At 45.2% G+C, this 18570-nt stretch overlaps 1 protein-coding gene across 2 annotated transcripts in view; it reads right to left on the reverse strand.

Annotated features, from left to right (window-relative positions):
* The window catches only part of LOC126483771 (venom dipeptidyl peptidase 4-like), a 555240-nt gene that overhangs the window by 163297 nt on the left and 373373 nt on the right, over positions 1-18570 (reverse strand). Inside the window, exon 1 of one of the 2 annotated variants that reach the window (XM_050106922.1) lies at positions 7802-7923. The exons of the other annotated variant lie outside the window; for it this stretch is intronic. Within the exon in view, the coding sequence (XP_049962879.1) occupies positions 7802-7912 (111 nt within the window). The 5' untranslated portion in view covers positions 7913-7923. Of the gene's footprint in view, positions 1-7801; positions 7924-18570 lie in introns of those variants that run through there. 2 annotated transcript variants of the gene reach the window in all.

Raw genomic sequence — 18570 nt, forward strand, 5'->3', positions numbered from 1 at the left:
CGGGCTTCATGTATGTCTTAGCTATAATAATCCGTTCACTATGCTGTTCGTAGTAGCTCATCCACGCTCCTATGTTTTTTTGTTCATTATTAAACATACTTCTGCATAACCCTTATTTGATTTTGTATTTATAACCCTATGTTCGTCTGACCAGAAGTGTTTTTCCTTCTGATACCGAACTTCACTAATTCCCATTATATCTAACTTTTGCCTATCCATTTCCCTTTTTAAATTTTCTAACCTACCTGCCCGATTAAGGGCTCTGACACTCCACTCTCTGATCCGTAGAACGCCAGTTTTCTTTGTCCTTCCCACGCCCGGGTTCCCGGGTTCGATTCTCGGCGGGGTCAGGGATTTTCTCTGCCTCGTGATGTCTGGGTGTTGTGTGATGTCCTTAGGTTAGTTAGGTTTAAGTAGTTCTAAGTTCTAGGGCACTGATGACCATAGATGTTAAGTCCCATAGTGCTCAGAGCCATTCTTTGTCCTGATAACAACGTCCTCCAGAGTAGTTCTTAATATGTCATAAACATAATGTCATTGTAACTGTCTGCGAAATACGTTTTTCCAGATAGGCCTTGTGCATTTTGAATCACCCTCGTGCCTTGAGCAAAGTGAAGTTAGACCTGCCTTGATGTACCCCACTACTGATTCCTGCTCTTGGCGAGTATAATGGGGAATGTGCCGCGTGACGTCAGCAGCCCATTAGTGACAGCCCTGGAAGACGGACGGATCAGTAAACAAATCAACGTCCAGTTTCACGATGATACGCCCGTTCCAAATTGTCGCTCCTTCCTTCTGCTCCTCTGTCAGCCTAAAACTCTCTGATCTGGAAAAAGGCACTATCCTTGTTATCGACATTAAACTGCTCCAGATACAGTGTGGGGCACTCTAATGTATTACATAATGTTTTAAATTGCGTGCAACCGCAGCCGGATTTCCAGATTTTGAATGATACGATCCGCATTGGCTGTAAAATACTTTTATTGACAGTCACGATCGTTTTCACGTTGACTGAAGACACATCCTCAGCTGATAGAGATTCGTTTAAACAACTCATATCGGAAAGGTAACTGTCTTAGAGCCATCATCCACGTCTGATTGTAAAAACAAACGCGTTAAAAGCGATAGTTCATAGTCTAAATGAAGGGGCGGCAAAGAACCGTGCCACGAGCTGAATGGTGTTAAAAGCGGCGGCCAATCAAGGCAGTATGGCGGCAGATGTATTACCAACCATCAGTTTAATAATTACTGGTTGTAAAATTTAACACTAATTACAGACAGACGACTGGAAGGACTGCCAGAAGCCGACCGGGAAGCAGATCAGCTGGGGTTGCAGTATAAACGAACACTCGAGGCGGTATTGAACCTTGTCTTAGAAGATAGGTTGAAGAAAGACAAACTTTTATCTGTAGCATTTTTGGACCTACAAAAGCTTTCGATTGGTTAAGTATGCACTTTTTGCAAGTACAGTAAGCGAAATGTTATGTACAGCTTATACAGAAACCAGTCTGCAATTGTAAGAGTTAAAAAACAAGAAAGGGAAGAAGGCAGTAATTCAATAGAGAGCGAGGCAAGAACGCTTCCTATCCCTCATGTTATTCAGTTCATACATATACCAAGTTGTAAAGCATACGAAGCAAAAATCTGGAAAAGAATTTAAAGTTTAAGGAGAAAAATAAAAACTTTTAGGTTCGCCGGTGACACTGTAGTTCCATGAGAGACGGTAAAAGACTTGGAAGAACAGCTGAATAGAGTAGATGGTGGAGTAGAACAAGAGTAACAGCTAGCAGCCAAACTAAATCAGGCGATGCAAAGGGAATTAGATTAGGAAATGAGGCACCGTAAGGAGCACGAACTTTCCTATTTATCGCAAAAAATAACTGACAGATTTTTTAATTATACAAAGCAGATTAACGTCAAATATATGGTGCCATTTCCGGTTTCTACTTCTTAGCAAGTCGCCATCAGATGACTTGAATACATCACGCAGTGACTCCTCAAAAGTCGCGCGGGATTAGCCGAGCGGTCTCAGGTGCTGCAGTCATGGACTGTGCGGCTGGTTCCGGCGGAGGTTTGAGTCCTCCCATGGGCATGTGTGTGTGTGTGTGTGTGTGTGTGTGTGTGTGTGTGTATGTGTGTGTTTGTCCTTAGGATAATTTAGGTTAAGTAGTGTGTAAGCTTAGGGACTGATGTCCTTAGCAGTTAAGTCCCGTAAGATTTCACACACCTTTGAACATTTTGACTCATCAAAGTACAATAAACAGGCCAGCGGAGGCGTCCGCAGCGTAAACATATCTAATGAAATGCATACTGAACATTTGTGAAAAGTGAATGAAAGCTTCCTTGAATGTAATGATGAAAGATAAATCAGTGTTATATGTGCGTTCAGGTAAACGTTACTCCATAGTAATATGGGGTTGTTCTTTTGAAAATAAAAACACTGTTGTGCCTTACATACGTCAAAAATTACTCAAAGTTTCTATGTTTAGTAATGTAGAAGATATAGTATAGAGAAGTCGTATGAATCGTTTTGAGAGCACCCCGCACCTACAGCTGTATTCCGGGAAGCAGCTTTCCGTGTGTCGCGAGGATTACTACCTGTACTACTACAATTTCGCTGTTTTTCTGTTTCCTTCGGGAATGGGGCACGGGAAGGGCAATAGCCGGTATTGCACATTAGTCCGTATGACATCGATTTTCTCTAGTTTCTCGATCTGGTCGTTTCGCACGATGTGTGTGGGTGGCATCAATATGTTGCCGGTCACTTCTTGGAGCATAGTGCCTTGTAATTGTAAAAGTAAGCACCTCCATGGTGCACAACGCCTCCCTCGTAGCACATGATACTATGAACAGAAGTCAGCCATGTTACAGTCGTCTGCGGTTGGAATTGGATCGGTCTAGTACCTCGAAGCCTTGTGTTTCATCCGTGTTCAGTAACAGTGAAAATGACCAATGTATGGGGGAAAAGGTGGTGCCTGGGACAGATATCACCAAAAGCTTGGACAGGTTTGCTCAGGGCGTGCCCGACTTTCTAACTGCTAAATAATTACTCACGACATAAGAGAGGATCATGCACGTCACGGCTCTGTCAGTTATTTTTCTCCATAAATAGCAAACCTCGACTATCACTTACGGTGTCTCATTTTCTAATGTAACTTCCTGTTGTTTCATGTTGCTAGTGGACTGGTGAGGGAGTATGGAGAGAGGAGGACTCTTACAGAGAAATATCCATACTCAAGTGGTAAGAGAACCCGTGAATATCTCAAATGCTGCGTAGCGATCAATTTAGATGTGGACTTAAACCGTCAAGACACAACGAACAAAGAAGAGAGAGATCGACCAGACGTTGTTATTGTTATCTATACGTGGCCTGTGAACACACCTATAAATAAGGTGAAGCGCTTGCTTACTGTTTATTATAAACGGTAGATATGAAATGTCGTGTGACTAGGGCCTCCCGTCGGGTAGACCGTTCGCCGGGTGCAAGTCTTTAGATCTGACGCCACTTCGGCGACTTGCGCGTCTATGGGGATGAAATGATGAGGAGGACAATACAACACCCAATTCCTGAGCGGAGAAAAATCTCCGACCCAGCCGGGAATCGAACACGGGCCCTTAGGATTGGCATTCTGTCGCGCTGACCACTCAGCTACCGGGGGCGGACAACGGCAGATAAATGACGATGTAACAACGTCGCAAATATATATCGAAATGTAAGCGAGGGAATATTTCAAAAGTAAGGAGGTCGTAACTAGAAACTCGATATTACAATAATAAACTTTCCTGTGGTCCCCGATAACATAAGTACGGTATATTTTACAAAACTGCCTGAAGATGTACATGTGTAGAAGTTGTATTATCGACAAAGTGAGAAGAATTGAAAGATTAAGGAAAGACAAACATACGTTTCTAGCATTTGTAGATTTCGAGAAAGCTTTTGACAATGTTGAATGGAATACTCTCTTTCAAATTCTGAAGGTGGCAGGGGTAAAAAACAGGGAGCGAAAGGCTATTTATAATTTGTACAGAAACCAGAAGGCAGTTATAAGAGTCGAGAGACATGAAAGGGAAGCAGTGGTTGGGAAGGGAGTGAGACGGGGTTGTAGCCTATCCCTGATGTTATTCAATCTGTATATTGAGCAAGCAATAAAGGAAACAAAAGTATGGATTAGGTATTAAAATCCATGGAGAAGAAATAAAAACTCTGAAAGGAGGGTATAAGATGAACATCAACAAAAGTAAAACGAGGATAATGGAATGTAGTCGAATTAAGTCGGGTGATGCTGAGGGAATTAGATTAGGAAATGAGACACTTAAAGTAGTAAAGGAGTTTTGGTATTTGGGGAGCAAAATAACTGATTATGGTCGAAGTAGAGAGGATATAAAATGTAGACTGGGCAATGGCAAGAAAAGCGTTTCTGAAGAAGAAAAATTTGTTAACATAGAGTATGGATTTGAGTGTCAGGGGGTCGTTTCTGAAAGTACTTGTATGGAGTGTAGCCATGTATGGAAGTGAAACATGGATGATAACTAGTTAGGACAAGAAGAGAATAGAAGCTTTCGAAATGTGATGCAACAGAAGAATGCTGAAGATTAGATGGGTAGATCACATAACTAATGAGGAGGTATTGAATAGAATTGGGGAGAAGAGGAGTTTGTGGCACAACTTGACAAGAAGAAGGGACCGGTTGGTAGGACATGTTCTGAGGCATCAAGGGATCACCAATTTAGTATTGGAGGGCAGCGTGGAGGGTAAAAATCGTAGAGGGAGGCCAAGAGATGAATACACTAAGCAGAATCAGAAGGATGTAGGCTGGAGTAGGTACTGCACAGGATAGAGTAGCATGGAGAGCTGCATCAAACCACAACAACAACAACGAGAAGAATTGGCCCTCACCCATAATGTGGAAATGTTATGATGCACTTTAACGCACCGGATGTAAATGAAAGAAGGAAAGAGTCGTATGTTTCGGAACGCCGAGTGGTAGCTTTAGCTGCCTAATCTGAAAGCAGTGCTCAATGACAGTTTCCTCCCGTTGTTTGAGAGTTATTGTCTGAGGTGTTTCTTTTTAGTGTGGGTGGTTGTAATGGAAGTATGTACAGTGCGGTGACGTGTTTTTGTTGTAGGTTACGAGAGAAGTAAGACGGCGAGGTCCCAGAGCCAGGATACAGCCTACTTGTTCCGGATAGAACCAAGGATTTCGCCGAGCTTAACGTCCCCAACCGACGGGCGTATCACCATCATCAGTCTCTCATCCCGACACTCCGTAAGACTCAGGAGGCATGGAATATTATCCAGGCCACTGGTACAGAGCCAGGTTGTCTGGAAATTTACGTCACCGCCTCTCGTCCCCTTGTCGGCCAAATACAGGCGGCGAAAGTTTCTTCCACCACTAGTATTGGAATCACTCAACAGAGGAAAGTCCACTGGACCTGACGGGATACCAATCCGATTCTACACAGAGTACGCGAAAGAACTTGCCCCCCGTCTAACAGCCGTGTACCGCAAGTCTCTAGAGGAACGGAAGGTTCCAAATGATTGGAAAAGAGCACAGGGTAGTCCCAGTCTTCAAGAAGGGTCGTCGAGCAGATGCGCAAAACTATAGACCTATATCTCTGACGTCGATCTGTTGTAGAATTTTAGAACATGTTTTTTGCTCGCGTATCATGTCGTTTCTGGAAACCCAGAATCTACTCTGTAGGAATCAACATGGATTCCGGAAACAGCGATCGTGTGAGACCCAACTCGCTTTATTTGTTCATGAGACCCAGAAAATATTAAATACAGGCTCCCAGGTAGATGCTATTTTCCTTGACTTCCGGAAGGCGTTCGCTACAGTTCCGCACTGTCGCCTGATAAACAAAGTAGGAGCCTACGGAATATCAGACCAGCTGTGTGGCTGGATTGAAGAGTTTTTAGCAAACAGAACACAGCATGTTGTTCTCAATGGAGAGACGTCTACAGACGTTAAAGTAACCTCTGGCGTGCCACAGGGGAGTGTTATGGGACCATTGCTTTTCACAATATATATATAAATGACTTAGTAGATAGTGTCGGAAGTTCCATGCAGCTTTTCGCGGATGATGCTGTAGTATACAGAGAAGTTGCAGCATTAGAAAATTGCAGCGAAATGCAGGAAGATCTGCAGCGGATAGGCACTTGGTGCAGGGAGTGGCAACTGACCCTTAACGTAGACAAATGTAATGTATTGCGAATACATAGAAAGAAGGATCCTTTATTGTATGATTATATGATAGCAGAACAAACACTGGTAGCAGTTACTTCTGTAAATTATCTGGGAGTATGCGTGCGGAACGATTTGAAGTGGAATGATCATATAAAATTAATTGTTGGTAAGGCGGGTACCAGGTTGAGATTCATTGGGAGAGTCCTTGGGAAATGTAGTCCATCAACAAAGGAGGTGACGTACTGTTGTGTACGTAGTTCCGCGTAGTCAGCGCGTACACAACTTCCCCAATAGAGCGCGCCCCGCTAAGCACAACAGCGCAGGCGCAGCGCTCGTCCGTCTCTGCACTACGAGATGGCGCTGTCTTAGAGACGGATCAAATTCTGCTTCCGCCGATCCGCGTATTAATATGTCTCACAGCCAATGAGATTGCTGCGAACGTAGAACCTTTTCTCCTCGCGGATCACACTCGCGCAGTGATACCTGAATGCGCGAGGTATTATAACGAGTGTACAGACCTCCGATTAGTCAGTCTGCATAAGTCTGCATTTGTCTGCACCAGTCTGTACCAGTCTATATTCGTCTGCCCCAGTCTGCTTTAGTCTGCATTAGTCTGTACCAGTCTATTGTCAAGTTTCAGTCTGCGCCTAATAAGATTAACGTACCAAGACCAAAGGAACTTCAGATTGTCAATTGTAAATAGCATCTGGAACCAAGTTAAGTTATTTTTATGCTTGATATTATTTTAATAAATATGTGTGAAAATTAATCAAGTTCTGTTGAAAGTTGGTCACCGTCAATCTGCTACTCTAAGTGTGCAAGTGGCATTTCTATCATCTGACCTAACGGCAGAAGACAAACATGCCACGATAAGACCACGAGACATATTGCTGACGCTCGCCTACTTCGTTAGAGCGACAAGTCAAATAATCTGATGGTCTTACAGTACCCACACCACACTTACAAAACACTCGTGCGACCTATACTTGAGTATTGCTCATCAGTGTGGGATCCGTACCAGGTCGGGTTGACGGAGGAGATAGAGAAGATCCAAAGAAGAGCGACGCGTTTCGTCACAGGGTTATCTGGTAAGCGTGATAGCGTTACGGAGATGTTTGGCAAACTCAAGTGGTAGACTCTGCAAGAGAGGCGCTCTGAATCGCGGAGTAGCTTGCTGGACAGGTTTCGAGAGGGTGTGTTTCTGGATGAGGTATCGAATATATTGCTTCCCCCTATTTATACCTCCCGAGGAGATCACGAATGTAAAATTAGAGAGATTCGAGCGCGCACGGAGGCTTTCCGGCAGTCGTTCTTCCCGCGAACCATACGCGACTGGAACAGGAAAGGGAGGTAATGACAGTGGCACGTCAAGTGCCCTCCGCCACACACAGTTGGGTGGCTTGCGGAGTATAAATGTAGATGTAGTACTCGAGCGCCACTGGCCAGACGAGCGTTAGCGACTGCTACGGAGGCGGGCTGTGTGGAGGAGTCAAGCAACAGAGCCTTACAAATCAGGCGGTGGAACAACTGGTCCGCCACCCCCACTCCATGTCAACAATGCCACACGACTCTCTCTCCAGCGTGCCCTTGACGCGCGGCGTGGCAGTGCCTACCTGGACGGGAGCCGCGTACAGCGCATGCGCAGAGGTGTGGTCCAGGAACTCGAATCCCAGGTCCGGCATTCGCCAGAGCGACACCAGGGGCTCCGGCGAGTACTTGACCATCTCGAGCAGCGGCCGCTCCGGCACTGCTGGCCGCACGCAGGCGGCGTGACAGCCGGCGCACTTGCCCCCCACCCCCGGCTGTGCCCGCGCCATCGGAGTCGGCCCCCTGAGCAGAGACCGAGACCTAGGCCGATAGCGAGCCCGAACAGAACAGGTTTACAGCGCGCCACCCACGTCACCGCTCGTCGCTTCACCGCCCGTCAAGGCCCGCGGCGTAATAGTGCCGCCGCCAGAGGTCTCAGCAGCTAACGCCATTGTTATACTGTCTGTGCCATGAAATCAACAAGGTAATTACGAAGGTAAACCATTATCTTGGCGTTTGTAGCAAGTAACTTGACTTGTTGAGCCGTGCACTCGTATTCAAATGGACTTCACATTCGCCTGTATTATTCTGTCGATGCAGTTCCACTTCATTAAGCAGTCTGCACTAATGGATACCCCAATGATTACTCCGAATAAGCTCACCGGAAAAAAACGACTAGGAGGCGTCGACTAATATCGTGTAAGACCGTCTTTATTTTTTATTTATTTAACCTTATCAGATCCCCTCTTACATCAGACTTGGGTTTCACACATACAATATGTTTTTTAAATCACGGTTACCTAAAGAAATAATAGTTTTAATACGACAACTGGTATTAATACGATATGAGTGTCTGAAGTAGCAGTGTGATTAAATTATACTGACTATGAAGTACACTACTAGCCATTAAAATTGCTACACCAAGAAGAAATGCAGATGATAAACAGGTATTCATTGGGCAAATATACTAGAACTGACATGTGATTACATTTTCACGCAATTTAGTTGCATAGATCCTAGAAATCAGTACCCTGAACAACCACCTCTGGCCGTAATAACGGCCAGGATACGCCTGGGCATTGAGTCAAACAGAGCTTGGATGGCGTGTACAGATACAGCTGCCCATGCAGCTTCAACACGATACCGCAGTTCATCAAGAGTAGTGACTGGCGTATTGTGACGAGCCAGTTGCTCGGCCACCATTGACCAGACGTTTTCAGTTGGTGAGAGATCTGGAGGATGTGCTAGCCAGGGCAGCAGTCGAATATTTTCTGTATCCAGAAAGGCCCGTACAGGACCTGCAACATGCGGTCGTGTATTGTCGTGCTGAAATGTAAGGTTTCGTTGGGATCGAATGAAGGGTAGAGCCACGGGTTGTAACACATCTGAAATGTAACGTCCACTGCTCAAAGTGGCGTCAATGCGAACAAGAGGCGACCGAGACGTGTAACCAATGGCACCCCATACCATCACGCCAGGTGATACGCCAGTATGATGATGACAAATACACGCTTCCAATATGCGTTCACCGCGAGGTCGCCAAACACAGATGCGACCATCACGATGCTGTAAACAGAACGTGGATTCATCTGAAAAAATGACGTTTTGCGATTCGTGCACCCAGGTTCGTCGTTGAGTACACCATCGCAGGCGCTGCTGTCTGTGATGCAGCGTCTAGGGTAACCGCAGCCATGGTATCCGAGCTGATAGTCCATGCTGCTGCAAACGTCGTCGAACTGTTCGTGCAGATGTTTGTTGTCTTGCAAACGTCCCCATCTGTTGACTCAAGGATCGAGACGTGGCAGCACGATCCGTTACAGCCATGCGGATAAGATGCCTGTCATCTCAACTGCTAGTGATACGAGGCTGTTGGGATCCAGCATAGCGTTCCGTATTACCCTCCTGAACCCACCGATTCCATATGCTGCTAACAGTGATCGGATCTCGACCAACGCGAGCAGCAATGTCGCGATACGATAAACCGCAATCGCGATAGGCTACAATCCGACCTTTATCAAAGTCGGAAACGTGATGGTACGCGTTTCTCCTCCTTACACGAGGCATCACAACAACGTTTCACCAGGCAACGCCGGTCAACTGCTGTTTGTGTATGAGATATCGGTTGGAAACTTTCCTCGTGTCAGCACGTTGTAGGTGTCGCCACCGGCGCCAACCTTATGTGCATGCTCTGAAAAGCTAATCATTTGCATATCACAGCATCTTCTTCCTGTCGGTTAAATTTCGCGTCTGTAACACGTCATCTTCGCAGTGTAGCAATTTTTATGACCAGTAGTGTACTAAAGTTTATACAGGCAATACTCGTACAACTGCAGCTGCTGTCACTAATAGTGGTAAGAGTAATAATAAAAATAATAACAATAATGTAGTGCAGATGTAAAAAGAATTTAAACGTGTACAAAACAGATATTTTATGTGGTGTTGAATTCTAAGGACAGGAAATTTAAGGAGACAGTTTCTGCAAAGATTGCTGGTAAATGAGGAAGATTAGGTTGGAAAGAGGTTTGTACAAGGGTAACGAGTGCATACAGGGACAATGGTAATCCTTATTTTTGCCACAGTAGATATTTCATTAACTGACTTCTGAAGGTGGGGATGTTATTCATATCTCTTTTATGACGAGGAGGCTTATTCCACTCTCGGGTCCCTGCTACTGAGAATGACTTCGAGAAGGTGTCTGAACGATAGAGTGGAACAGGGATTTTACTTTGATGGGAGTGGGTGTTTCTGCCATGTTTTTCAGACAAGAAAGTTAAGGCCGGGGAGAGGTATGAGGAACAGTGTGCATCAATAAGACAGTAAGGAATACAGAGGGTATGGAAATCACTTTGCTTGTCTGCACGTCGCCATGATAGCTGTGCATACGATGGTAAAATGTGAGCAAAGAGTCGATTATCACAGACAAAACGAACACAGGCATTCATAACCAGTTGCAGGCGCCTGAGGTTTCCTGGGGAAGGCCTTGCAGTATATCATTGCTGTAATCAATGATTGGAAGTGTAAGCGTTAGTACAAGTCCCTTTCTCAGGTCAAGAGGGTAGAGCTTTTTATATTTTTATAAGGCGTGGAGAGATGATGATGCCATCGTGCGCATGGCAGTTACGTACTCAGTCCAATTTAGATTTTCATCCATTGTTATTGCTAGACTCTTTGCTGAAGAAGAGAAGTTGATATTTGCGCCATTTAGAGATAAAGATGATAGGAATTCCTTATATTTCTGGCTAATGGGCCTAACTGGTAACTGCAACTCGGCGAGGAAGACTCCACAAGTCTCTTCAGGTATACCACATACAGCTGAAGCCAATTTGTAGATTAAATCCCGCAGAGAGACAAAATTGCCGGAATGTTGATTGCTTCGTTTCGCCCGCTGTTACAACAGCAGCAGACATTTTCTTTGGGTTAAGATCAGGTGATTTCAAGAGCAGTCGAGTGCAACAAGCTGCCTGAGTGATTGTGAAGCCGGGAACGTGTGCCTTCAACCTTCTCAACACGGCTGTCGTCATCTTTAAAGACAGGACCGTCAAAAGCTTACCTGTATACAAGAAAGACCAACATTTGTCACTGAGAGTGTTGAAATAAAGAGCCTTATCCATGTTCAGTGCAGCTTGAATAACTGGGCGCAAGTCTTGGTACGAAAAACACCACCAAACATGACGGAACCACCTCCGGTCAGAACTACAACCTCCACTCACTGCGATATATGCACCTCATTAGGATGTCAGTGCACTCGGCGTCTTAAATTATTTGAACAGAGGCAAAATCGCGACTGTCTGGGAGACGAAAGCCTACAGTCGTTTATTGTCTAGTTTAATTTCTGTGTTGTTGGGCCTGTTGAAGACAACTGCTAGGAATGGCCTCTTGTGCGGTACGCACTCCAAATTTGCACTGAATGCAGTTTCCTTCGCTATGTTAGCTAGGAATCCGACTGAGATAAAGTTGCATTCAATTATAGCAGCAATTCTTTTACGATATGAAACCGATTGTCATTGACAAGATGTGACACGTCTCTGGCGACTGTCGATTATGTGCTTGCTATGACCAATGTTATTATGACCTGTTACATGGCTGCAAGTGGTACACCATTCCTTGTAGACACGTTACACAATCTGTATTGCTACACCAACAAAACAGGCAATTTCACTTACGATGACGTCAGGAAGACACCATAACACTATAGTTCCTTTCTGCCTTTATGTAACATCTTCTCATCGACACATACCACTGCGCAGGTTGCACAGAACCGACAGGCACGTACACACCACTTTGCCGTCGTGACACACGTCAGAGTTGGAGGGTCGCATGACTGCTTGGCGCCAGTTCCCCACCATTTACAGTGCTGCAGAGCGATCACAGTGCTCTTTTTAAGGTGGTGAGTAATACGGTCGAAGAAAAAAATTGAATGGGTTGGAAATTGGTAGATGTGATGCACATTTACAGACAAAGAAATGTTTACAATTTCAGAAAAATTAGATTATTTATTGCCGGCCGGGTGGCCGAGCGGTTCTAGGCGCTTCAGTCTGGAATCGCGCGACCGCTACGGTCGCAGGTTCGAATCCTGCCTCGGGCATGGATGTGTGTGATGTCCTTAGGTTAGTTAGGTTTATGTAGTTCTAAGTTCTAGGGGACTGATGACCTCAGCTGATAAGTCTCATAGTGCTCAGAGCCATTTGAACCATTTTTTAGATTATTTATTCAGAAGAAAGAACTGCACGAACTGAGCAAGTCAATAACGCGTTGCTCCACCTCTGGCCCTTATGCATGAAGTTATTCGGCTTGGCACTGATTGAGAGAGTGAAATGATAATGAAATCAAGACCCTAAGCTGTCGACAGATGTTGATATACATCATGGGGACAGTTGAAAATGTGTGGGCCGACCGGGACTCGACCCCAGGATCTCCTTCTTACATGGCAGACGCTCTATCCATCTGAGCCACCGTGGGCACAGAGAATAGTGCGACTGCAGGGATTTATCCCTTGCACGCTCCCCGCGAGACCCACATTCCCAACTTAATCTCCACACACTACATCCGTAGTGCCCCTGCCCACTACATTCATTACTCGCGGCAGACAGTCTTACCGAGTCCCGTAAGAGTTTGTACAATGCGTGTGCATCTGCACAGAAGAAGGTCAATGGTCGGTTAGCCTTAACTATATGAAGATGGTGTCTATTCTTTCGGACATGTCCGAAAGAACAGTTACCATCTTCATATGATTGACAGAGTTGTCGGTTGTCCTCCTAAGGGATATCGTGTCAAATTCTGTCCAATTGGCGAGTTAGATCGTCAAAATCTCGAGCTGGTTGGCGACTCTGTCCATAATGTTCCAAAGGTTCTCAGTTGGGGATAGATCCGTCAACCCTGCTGTCCAAAGTAGGGTTTGGCAAGCGTAAAGAGAAGCAGAGGAAACTCTCGCCTTGTGCGGGCGGCCATTATCTTGCTGAAATGTAAGCCCAGGATGACTTGACATGAAGGGCAACAAATCGGGACATGTCATATCGTCGACGTACCGCTGTGTTATGATATAAGGGTGCCGCTCATGACAACCAAAGCGGTCCCGCGATGAAAATAAATGCCGTCCCGGACCATCACTCCTGGTTGGGCCAAATGGAGGGCGACAGCTACCATACACGTCTTCGCTGATCATCGAGGCTTAGTTCGGAGCGGAACTCATCACTCAAGACCACTCCAGTCATTGGGATTGCAGGCCAAAGACGTGTCTCGAGACGCCCCGGACATCGGTAGCTGTATGTATGGCGTGCGACAGGTTGGTATACGACCGCTGTCCCGGCGTCTCCAGTCACGTATTCGGCCTGGAATCTCATTGACTGGAATAGAATTGTCTTCAGCAGAGACGTCCCAGACTGTGTTGGGAAACTAGCCGTTATGGCCCGACCACCAAGAATGATGGTCTGGGATGCCGTTTATTTTCATAGCAGGACCCCTTTAGTTGTCGAGCACGGTACCCTTACATTATAGCGGTACGTCGACGATGTTCTACGCTTCGCTTTGCTGTCATTTATTGCAAGTCACCCTGCGTTTACATTTCAGTAAGATGTTGCTCGCCTGCACACGTGCTTGTCAAACTCTACCTACACCAGCAATGTCGCCAGATCTGTCCCCAGCTGAGAATGTTTGGAGCATTATGGACAGCGCCTTCTATCCTGCTCGGGATATTGACTATCCAACGTGGCACGATATCCCTCAGGAGGACATCTAACAGCTCTTTCAATCATTGCCGAGACGAATGTATGCTAACACAAAGGCCAGAGGTGGACCAACTCGTTACTGACTTGCTCAGTTTGTGAAGCTGTTTCTTTTGATCTTCATGGTAAATGATAAGAGCCGAACAGTTGCATGATAAAGATTTATTGAAATCCTTGACCACGATTTCGGTATATCTAAATATACTTTCATCAGAAGCAAAAATACACCTGAACAGGAAGACACCTTCTTTAGCAAAAACCTTAGAAACATAACTGAGATAGAAGAAAAAACAAACACTTATAGCTTTAAGTAACCATGAAAATTACAAAAACTTTTAGTCACTTACTAAAATCACATTCTGCAATGGAGATGCATGAAACAATCATGCCAGTAGATAAAATTATAATATCACCTCCATCTGTACAGCATAATTATGAAGAGATGGTTGAATCGAACACAGTATATTATCAGTACTTAGCTTGTGAACTAGCGTGAAGAGAGTGTGGAAGCACTAGGGCAGGCAGTTTCACCGAGAGAAGGCAATTGTGGTATGCGCGGGACACTCGTGCACATTAAAACCCAGGGGTACATACTCATGCGCGTCAAAATTTTGAAGGTTGTGCTAATTCAAACCCTGTGTCTTAATAAATAAAACATATCAGAACCATTTAAAACACCTACATACAATACAAAATATGAACACCAATTTGCCTGTGTCCGAGCGTCAAGCAGATTAAGCTTGCGCTAAGGAACACATGTAACGAGAGAGGGCACTAGTGCTATGAGCGAGAATTAAGTGCGAATGAAATACTAGGATACATACTAGTGAAAACGAACAAAATGTTGTAGTAAATCGAAAACATATGTCGTCATGAATAAAAAACATAACAGAATCATTTAAACCACACATACACATCGAGAACCTCGAACAACAATCATCAAAAATACGTAAAATCCCAAAAGACAGGAAAGGAGCATCTCACCTGCATCAACAGCCAAGAAAACTACCTTCTAGTCAGCCAAACTATATTACGTTAGAGCAAGAGGGGGTTTGAAACTATCCAAACAATTTTTGTTTCTAAGCTGCACCTGTTCGTTAAGAATAAATCCATCTTTCTGAGATTGAAAATTTCCATTTCCTCGAACAGGTCCAGTTTCTAACCCTTACTCACTTCGTTTAGCAATTCTACGTCATGCAGTTTTCTTGGCGTATGCTGTAAGAGCAATAGATGTTCAGCAGACGTGGAATTGTACACATTTTCCCCATTTTTACGTAGCATGTGTTCTTTATATCTTACTTTAATGGGCCTACCTGTCTGTCCAACGTAATAGTTTCTTGATCCATCTTTTGTTTGTATGAAAATGTAAATAACATTTCCGATTTCGGTCCCATTCGGGTAAACACTTCGTGGTGCGTCGTTGTTTTTGTCTTGTTTCATTTTGGTTCAAAACAAATCTTTTTGATTGAGTGGCAGTAAGTTTTCAATTGGCATACACTTTTCTCTGTCATTAAAGGGAGATGAAGTTTGTGTTACGTCTTTCTTTATTAAATGATTTATTTTTGAATATTGCTGAGTCTGGAACAAGGTAGTCCTCAGCGACGTGTAACGTTTAACTACGTAGGCACTGCCCGAAATGCTCTCACAACTACGCTCGAACTTGGAGTGCGGCTCGCCTGTTTGTCTAGCTGGGTGACTCTGTTTCTATTAACTCCGTGCCGAGATAGTGCACGACTGTTCCCCGTCTGACTCACGACGCCTGCTTTACTGCAGCTGCGGTCGCTGTTGCAGAAACACCTGTGAATGACCTTTTAGCTGTGCCATCGTTTTTGTTCAGCATCACATCTACTACGATGAGAAAAACATTACGACCACAAGCTTCATAGATTGTTTGTCCGTCTTTGGAACAAAATACGTGGGTGAGTCAAATGAAAACCTGATATATTTTTTAAAATATTATTTATTGTGCAGAAGTGGTACAAAGCCGTATCACTTTTCAACATAATCTCCCCCACGGTCAATGCAAGTCCTCCAGCGCTTACAAAGTGCATAAATTCTTTTAGAAAAAAATTCTTTTGGTAGACCGCGCAACCACTCATGCACCGCGTGTCGTTCCTCTTCATCAGAACAGAACTTCTTTCCTCCCGTTGCGTCTTTGAGTGGTCCAAACATATGGAAATCACTTTGTGATGAGGAATGGCGCCATTCCTTGCTCGCTCTCTGACGCGCGGGATTAGCCGAGCGGTCTGAGGCGCTGCAGTCATGGACTGTGCGGCTGGTCCCGGCGGAGGTTCGAGTCCTCCCTCAGGCATAGGTGTGTGTGTTTGTCCCTAGGATAATTTACGTTAAGTTGTGTGTAAGCTTAGGGACTGATGACCTTAGCAGTTAAGTATCATAAGATTTCACACACATTTCATTGCTCGCTCTCTTCGTTTCCGGTTGGTGGAAGTGAACCCAGGTTTCGTCGTCAGTAACGATTCTTGCAAGGAAGCCATCACCTTCTCGTTCAAAGCGCCGAAGAAGTTCTTCACAAGCATCAAAACGTCATTCTCCCATTTCAGGAGCCAGCTGCCGTGGCACCCATCTTGCAGACACTTCGTGAAACTGGAGCACATCATGCACAATGTGATGTGCTGACCCACGACTAATCTGTAAACATGCTGCAATGTCATTCAGTGTCACTCGGCGGTTTTCCTTCACTATGTCTTCAATTGCTGCAGTGTTCTGTGGAGTCACAACTCGTTGTAAATGACCTGGAGGAGAAGCATCTTCCACTGAAGTCACACCATTTGCGAACTTCCTACTCCATTCGTAGACTTGCTGTTGTGACAAACATCCATCACCGTACTGAACCTTCATTCGTCGATGAATTACAATACGTCTCACAACATCACTACGCAAAAACCGAATAACTGAATGCTGTTCTTCCCTGGTGTAACGTCAAGTAGGACGGCCATCTTGATCTGATACTGCGACGGTATGTGTGCATCTTCCCTATGCTGCCACCTACAGGCCATTCTGCACTCTGTTTGTAGCACGCTTACCAACTTACAGGATAACGGCGCGAAGTTGTTATTACAAATTTAAGATTTTCATTTGACTCGCCCTCGTACATCACTGACTCTGCGTATCAGGGATCCGACAATTTTTTGGTAGATCTGTGGAGGCGTGTGGCATTACATGTCTACCTACGAGTAAGGTAATACGCGTAAATAACGGGCTGCTGATTTGCGTATGCCGTGATGGCGCCCAATAGCAATCCAGATGAGTTCCATCGTATTTACATCAGGGAATTTAGCCGCCGAGACATCATCGTGAGTTCACTATAACGCTCCTCAGACCACTAGCACGTTTCTGGCTCCGAGACACGAATAATTATACTGCTGAAAGAAGATATCGCTGTCGGGGAAGACTTCAAGCATGAAGGGATGCAGGTGGTTCGCAGCTGTCATCGTGTCGATTCCTGCCACAGGTCCCATGCAAGCGCAGGAGAACGTCTCCCATAGCATAATACTGATCACGCCAGCCTGCGTCCGTGGCGCGCTGCACGTTTTGATCCGAGGCTGATCTCGACGAAGGCGTTTGTGGAGACGACCACCGACCTAGTGTAGCGAAACTGTGATTCACCGAAGAGCCGACACGTTTCCTCCATTGATGGTCAGATCCCGAGGGTCCCCTGTCCACTGCAATCTAATTGGCGATGACATTGGGTCAACATCTGAACACGTAGGAGTGGTTTATAAAAGACATATTTACGCCAGTGACTGGAACACTTTCTTTATTTCACGATTGCAATTTCGGCCTTAGGCCATTATCAAGTGAAGATGTTATGGCTATTAGGCCATGTCGACCTAAAATGAGCTGACACATTTATATGTCGTTGTCATCACTATAAATGTGTCAGCTCATTTTAGGTCGACATGGCCATAACATCTTCACTTGATAATGGCCTAAGGCCGAAACTGCAGTCGTGAAATAAAGAAAGTGTTACAGTCACTGGCGTAAATATGATGTCTTTTTATACAGTTCTACGTGACTGTGGATCCCAGGGATAAAAAGTTAACGTAGAAGTGGCCTGTTACGGAGCTCCATGTTCAACAATGTGCGATGAACGGTGTGCTCCGAAACACTTGTGCGTGCACCAGCATTGTGCTCTTTCGGCAGAGAAGCCACAGATCACCGCATATCCTACTTTACAGAGCAGACAAGCCTCCGAACCTCACGTTCTGTGAAGAGTCGTGGACGTCCAACCACTTAGAGCCTAGTGGGAATTTGACTGTCCTATCTCTTTCCGTAGATGCTGACGACAGTAGCATGTGACATTCGACCAGCTTCGCTGTTTTCGAGATACTCGTTCACAGGCTCTGCGTAATAATAATCTGTCCTTTGTCAAAGTCGATTATCTCAATGGATTTCCCCCGTACCTTCGCTAGGGTGACCCCTTGTCCGTGTCTGTCCCGTTTCATACTTTTGCTACAGCATTACGTGCCCGCAACGACGACACCATGCGGTATCCATCTTGATGGCCACTGGTCATAATGCTTTGGCTTATCAGCGTACATAATCTCCGGTATGCGCTAAGATTTGCGGTTGGAACCGCCTCACGAAATGTAGCACGTCGCCTAGAAAGTACC

The sequence above is a fragment of the Schistocerca serialis genome, chromosome 6 (genome assembly GCF_023864345.2).
Source record: "Schistocerca serialis cubense isolate TAMUIC-IGC-003099 chromosome 6, iqSchSeri2.2, whole genome shotgun sequence".
Lineage (NCBI taxonomy): Eukaryota > Metazoa > Arthropoda > Insecta > Orthoptera > Acrididae > Schistocerca > Schistocerca serialis.